The sequence below is a fragment of the Microtus ochrogaster genome, chromosome 19 (assembly GCF_000317375.1).
Source record: "Microtus ochrogaster isolate Prairie Vole_2 chromosome 19, MicOch1.0, whole genome shotgun sequence".
NCBI lineage: Eukaryota > Metazoa > Chordata > Mammalia > Rodentia > Cricetidae > Microtus > Microtus ochrogaster.
The window spans coordinates 29,471,512-29,478,065 of NC_022021.1; the positions used below are offsets into that span (position 1 = coordinate 29,471,512).

General features: G+C 46.7%; 1 protein-coding gene across 1 annotated transcript in view; it reads right to left on the reverse strand.

Moving 5' to 3' along the window:
- Positions 1–6,554, reverse strand: part of Skp2 (S-phase kinase associated protein 2) — a 28,868-nt gene that overhangs the window by 17,175 nt on the left and 5,139 nt on the right. The window contains exon 3 of the mRNA XM_005356612.3: positions 1,113–1,224. Coding sequence (XP_005356669.1) covers positions 1,113–1,224 — 112 coding nt within the window. The remainder of the gene's footprint in view (positions 1–1,112; positions 1,225–6,554) is intronic.

The window sequence follows — 6,554 nt, forward strand, 5'->3', positions numbered from 1 at the left end:
GTCGGTTATTATTCTAGCATAACAGAGATGGTTACTGAACCAAAGGGAAGATGGAGGTCAAAGGCACTGGGCAGACACACAGATAAACAAGTCTTAGAAGCTAATGTACTACCCGAGGACAGGTAATATTGTCCTGGACTTGGGAACTTTTGCTAAAGAGTGTTATTTTAGGTGCTTTAGCCACACCCGTGGAAAAAGAACTATGTAAGATGACGGGTATGGTAATTGGCTTGAGGACAGTAGCTATTTAGTGATCCACACCTACAGCAAACCATCATATTGATTCCATACCTTAAATACGTACACGTTTGTATAAAGGTTAATAGATGTGTTTGCATGGTGTGAACAAATGCATATCTGGTGGGGAAAAAAAGTCCTTTGGTGGGGATGGTGAAATGTAGCCACTACCATGCAAATTTTTTCATCCCTAAGAAAACTGCCTAGGCTTGGGCCTGGGGGGGTGTATGTAGCTCAGATAAAAGCTCGTGCCTCACACGTCTGAGGCAGTGGGTATAATCCCAGCACACCAGAGAACAACAAAAAGAACAAACAGCCCGCATTTCATCTCTGTCACTGCCTTCTTGGTTCACTCCCCTTGACCACAAATTTAAATATTGCCAAGAGCCACCTAAGACTACCACAGATAGCACTTGTGCCGAGTCAGGCAATATACTGGCACTTTTCATTTTATCTGTTATGACTATCCCATGATGAAGGTGCAGCTGTGGCCATCTTACATGCAGGGTAGCCAGAAATGTGTTCAGATCATGTGGAGCATGTAAATGAGGCTGGGTTCACACTCTGCCCAAGCTTCAGAGGCTGTACCCCTACCCCGGGCTACCAGTCTGGTCCCCTGTACTGGGCTGTCTTGCCACCCTCCAGAACGCCCCCGATCTTAGCACGCCACCTGGCCCAAGCAGGTGTATTACTTTGCAAACAAGGGCAGAGCTGAACATAGGCTAGAAATGGAGCAATAGATTTACAGGAGACTCCTCCCTCCGACTGGGAAAGGAGGAAACAGACTTCTAACTATAATAAAAAGGTGTTTAGTTGGCTTGGGGCAGCTATGCTCTTCCCATGCATATATGTCCCAAAGAGTGAAAAATACTCACGAGAGGCGGTACCACCTCTTGCAGACTCCAGAGACTCTCAGCAGCTCAGGGAGGCACAGGCAGGAGAAGATCCCAAGAAGCAGCTCATCTGGAAGGGAGTCCCAGGAAACACCTGCATGGAGGCAAAAACAGGGTTTCTGTCACCGAATTCTTTCTTGTCCAAGTCACGGGGCCTCTCCAAGCGTTTGTCAGCCACATGCCACTTAGCTTTTAAAGGGCATTTCAGCCAAACTCTTCATCCTCATATTTATTGTTCTATACCATGCACCGACTACACACTGTGGTGGTTTCAATGACATGCCGCCCCCCCACCCCCAGTCTTTTGGAGACAAGGTTTCTTTGTGTAAGCCTGATTGTCTTGGAACTAGATCAGTAGACCAGGTTGGCCTTGAACTCAGAGATCCTGCCCGGAGCGCTGGGATTAAAGGTGTTGCCAAATTCCCAGTTGGTGGTGCTGTTTGGGTAGGTTTCGGAGGTGTGACTTTCCTGGAGGAAGAAGTATGTCACTTGGGTGGGCTTTGAGCTTCAAAGTCTCTTGCCACTCCCAGTTCACTTTCTCAGCTTCCTGCTTGTGATTCAAGACGTGAGCTCCCAGCCTGTCCTGCTGCCAGGACTCCCTGGCACCATGGACTCTAGCTCTCTGGAACCGTAAGCCCGGATGAACTCCTCTGTACGTTGTCTCAGTCATGGTGTTTATCACAGAAACAGAAACACAATAAAGACACACAGCCTGCTATGAGCATCCCACCTTCTCAGCAGTCAGACTCGAGAAACAAGAATATTTTTCCCTTTGTTATTCCCCTGGGCACTAGTTAGTCAAACACTGGCAGGGACAGCTTGATTAATCCTGGCACAGAGCAGATCCCCAGCCAACCAACACACTGTAAGCTTGAAGCTACGAGGTGGTCCTGTGATCTGGACTTACACGTAAGGCAAATGACCCTTCCTCTTGGAGAACAGAAAGCGCATCCCAGTTCATGTACCTAAAAAGGCAATTTTGGAAAGATGCTTTTCTTTTTCTTTTGAAGACAGGATTTCTTTGTATAGCCATGACTGACCTGGAACTAGATCTGGACACCAGGCTGGCCTTCAACTTAGAGTGCTGGGATTAAAGGTGTATGCCAATACCACCAAGTTCTTATTTAATTCACAAATATTTCAAGATTCTCCGCTACCTATGATGCCAAGCATCACTTCCGGTGCTAAGGGGAGATCAGCAGACAAAATACTTTACCTTCAGGAAGCAAGTGCATTATGGAGGAAAAGGGACAATTACACGCAAAACAAGTACATTATGTAACACATTGAAAAAGATTCCAGCTACGCAGAAAAATTCAGCCAGGTAGTGAAACTTAGGCACAGCCATTAGGTTTGAACACAGTGTCGGGGGAGGGTGTTCCTGGGGCCAGTGATCACTGAGTCAGAATGGACCCAAGTGGGGAGTAAGCCCAGTCCCTCTGTTCCAGACCCGGAAACAGGCGTGTTTGTGCTAAAGAACATTGTGAAAGATAGAAAATGAACGAGGAGCAGGGGGTGGGGGAGCTATGAAGACTTTGGCCTTTGATTTAACAAGGAACTACAAGATGATTGTGAGCCCAGGCTTGCCAGAAGTTCATTTAAGTTCTGGAAAGATCACCGTGGCTGTGTGACAACAGACTGGAGTGGGAGAAAGGTCAGCGCAGCTTTTCTCAGCAGTTCCTCTACAATCCTACCTCCAGTTGATCTAATTCAGGTATCTTCCTGTCCCCAAGGCTGAAAAGAAACCTGTATTCGCGGGATCTGCAGTTTATAGAGCATATCCACCAACCAGGCACTGTGACACTGGACGGGGCCTCAGGGGAGAAGGGCGCTGAGGAGGGTGGCGCACGTGACAGTCTTCCTGGGCTGTCGTCTTGTCTTTCCATTGCACCCTTTCAACAGAGCCAGACACTCAGCTTGTGTCCACACTGCTGAGCGCAAGGCTCGACCTTTTCCTGCAAGGCCTCGGCTCATTCTTTCATCCGCTGCTTATTGGGAAATGTGTTCCAGCCACTAGAACCTACTGGAATTCTTAGGATTCTTCATTCGGGGTTGCATTTGGATGCTATTCATTTAAAATAAAATTGCTGCTAAGGGCCCCTCCTATGGGAAGCCTCATGATCAATGATGGTCACTTATATACATGGTTTCATTATCCACTCATCTGTTCAGGCCCCACTTGTCCACAAGATCTTGCAAAGAAAAAACTGATTTTTGCATACTAAAAAGAAAAATTTGATCTTTTTTTCACTGAGCACGAATCCCATGGTTTGTTCCAGGGATACAAAGAGAACCTAATTGCAGTCCCAATCCTTACTCTATTAAGAATTTGAGACAGACAAAGGATTATGCTTTCAAGGATCATGCTTAGCTACAGGAAGGCCTAGAAGTCTAGGCAGCACCTGGGGCAGAAGAGTGGTCAGGGAAGTTTTCTGGGAAGTAGTGGCTCCTCGTTGCTCAATCAAGGCCTGTCACTGTCCCTCTTCTTTGTTGTTTTTATCCGTTTTCGGTGTTTGAGGCAGGATCTCAAGGCTATGTACTCCACTAGCGTTGATCTTACTGTGCAGCTGAAGGCTGATTTCCCAGCTTGAATTCCCAATCCTCTTGCCTCTCTCTATCTCCCAAGCGCTGGAAGCTGAGATTTTCCTGTGATTTACGGGGACCATCCTGCCCCATCCCCAGTGTATCTGAGAATTACTATACTAAGAACTCAGCTCTCACTGGAATCCTAGCCACGATGGTCCCAGTCTGTGAGGCTGAGTATTGAGTCTCTCTAGGTCTGTAGGAAGGCGACTAAACAGATGTCCTTGCAAAGCTCTTCACTGTGGAGAGGAGGTGATGCAGACTTTAAATTATGAAGTTGGAGAGGCAATCTTTCCTGCCCAGAGAGCCCTTCTTTCCTCACTAAACCAGCCCACTTTCCTTCTGACTTTTCCCCCACTTTTCCTTTTTTCAATTCTGCTTTGGATATTCATGAACAGGCAAAACCTGAGGTTCAGAGGAAGGCCCGGGCAAATGCTGCAGGGGGTTTACCCAACCCCTACCTCCCTCTATCTGAGCTGACGATCTCCAGAAGCAGGTCCTGAGGGTCTAACTTCTAGGAGTTTATCTGGCACATAATGACAGGAAGCACTGGAGAGGTGGGGAAGACAGACAGGGAATGAAGGGAGGCCAGCTGAGGCACATAGCTTGTTGCTATACCTGGTTCAGACCCCCAGAGGTTCCTTGCAATCCCCGAGACCATCTGGAACCTGGCTCTGAGCTGTCCCACCCAAGGGTAAGGGTGCTGGAGTATGAGTTCACCAACTGCAGCTGATCATTAACTCTGGGCTCGATGTTAACTCCTCAGCATTCCTGCCCAGAGAAAGCCCTGGAGCACAGCTGCTGTGTTCAGGAGAGAGTTTAGGGCACTATGGAAAAGGTGAGTTGCAAGGGATTATGGGCTGGCCAACTACAATGTCCATTAAAGATGACATGGGGAGGGGAATTAGAGAAACTTGTCCAGAAATGCAGGGCAGGATCTGATCACGTTTGGTGTTTGCTATTTTATTAGGAATGTCTAAGCAGGCAGAAAAAAAAGTAGAGCAGTAGGAAACTGTCACATGGCAGGAGGAATAGCATAATGCTGGATGCAATCCAGCAGGCCCAGGCAACAAAATCTTCCAAGAAAACAGTCCATCGTAAGGGAGGCTTTGTAGTACAGCTTATCCCAGATTTCAGCTTAAAAGACATCTGCTCAGAGAAGCATTTCCAGGTCACCACCAAAGTCCCACACCCAGGTCTGCATATCCTTCAATGTGCACCGGCTAGCATGGGAATGACACTTGATAAATATTTGCTGAGTGCATTGAACCATTTATTCCTCTGTTAATTCTTTGTGTGACTGGCTAACCTTTCTTAACCAATTAATTACCACATGCCTAATGCTAGCAACAGAACATGATACTGAATATTAGAAACTGCCTGACCGATATTTCAGAGAAGAATGCTAGTTTTATTTTAAATATGGGCGAAACCGTTGGCCTCAATGGACCAATTTCTTCTTTGAACAATAATTGATTGGCTTATAACAAACATCATAGGTGTTTTTTGACTAATAAACTAGTTTTGAAAGCTGGGTATGAGGCACAGCTCATGTCCAAAAGCCTCAGTGGCAAATGGGGCTATTAAATACATAACAATTAAAAGTGTCATCTACTAGAAGCCCTAAAAGCTCTTGCCATTTGTAAAAACTACACTGGTGCTAATCTTTGCAGCCACCTATATACCTATTATTAATCTCATTTTTATTTATGAGGACACTTATCTCAATGATGCCAAACAATTTTACAAAGGTGACAATTACTAGGCAGGTGACAGAACCAAGAGGTAATCATGGGTTTCAGATTCCCACGCCCCAAAGCGGAAGGTACATGGTCACAGAGGTGGAAGTCTGATGAAGTTCCTGGTGGCAGACGGCATTGCAGGCATGAGTGTAATTGCCAGAGGATCGCACAGCATCCCGCTGGCCCATGGAGGGGATGGAAGATAAAAGAGCTCAACAAAGCCTGTCGAGATGCTGAGAGGTATCACTGAGTTTCCCACCAAATGGGAGGTGCAGGTCCAGGGTATATAGAACCTTAGCTAGCAGCAAGGTACCTAGGGCTCCATTTAATTGACTATACAGAACAACCCCACTTCTGGGGGCCCTGCGTAGAGGTAGATGAGCCTGGAATTCGCTGCTGTCCCTGAAGATGGGACCGAAATTTGTCTTCAGTAGCTGCACCGGTGGCTGAAATCCAGGCTGTGATACACTTAATCTAATTTCTCAAAACATCAGCCATCTGTTTCCTGGATTCTTGACAACATGGCTGCCTGGTCTGTTTGCAAGCACGGGAAGGGACTATTCAGAGGTCTTTTCTCCACGTGCTTCTGCAGACACCACCAACCTTTGCCCCGGCAGTATGCAGAGGTAGCTAACCACCACAGCTTCTAATTTCTCCTCAGAAGCAAGCCCAGCCTCCTTATCTGTGGCCAGCTCTCCATGCCCTTCAAACTCCTTGGGAAAGAGGGGTATGTAGGATCTCTGTGTATAGCTGACTTGCCTTATTTAGCTGAGTATCACCAACACTCAAGATTCAAACTGCCTATCCAAAACGATTCCCTAGCTTGTGATTAAAAAAATAACTAAATTATACGCACGAATGTGTCTGTGAATATGTATGCATAGGAATCGGTGCACACAGAGGCCAGAGGGGTTGGATCTGCGGGAACTGGAGTTACAGGAAGTTGTGAGCAGCTTATAGGACTCCAGTTTGGATCTTCTAAAGAGCAGAAAGTGCACTTCACTAATCAGAGGTTTAAAGACAAGCAGGACAGTACACACACAAAACCAACACACACACACACACACACACACACACACACACACACACACACACACAC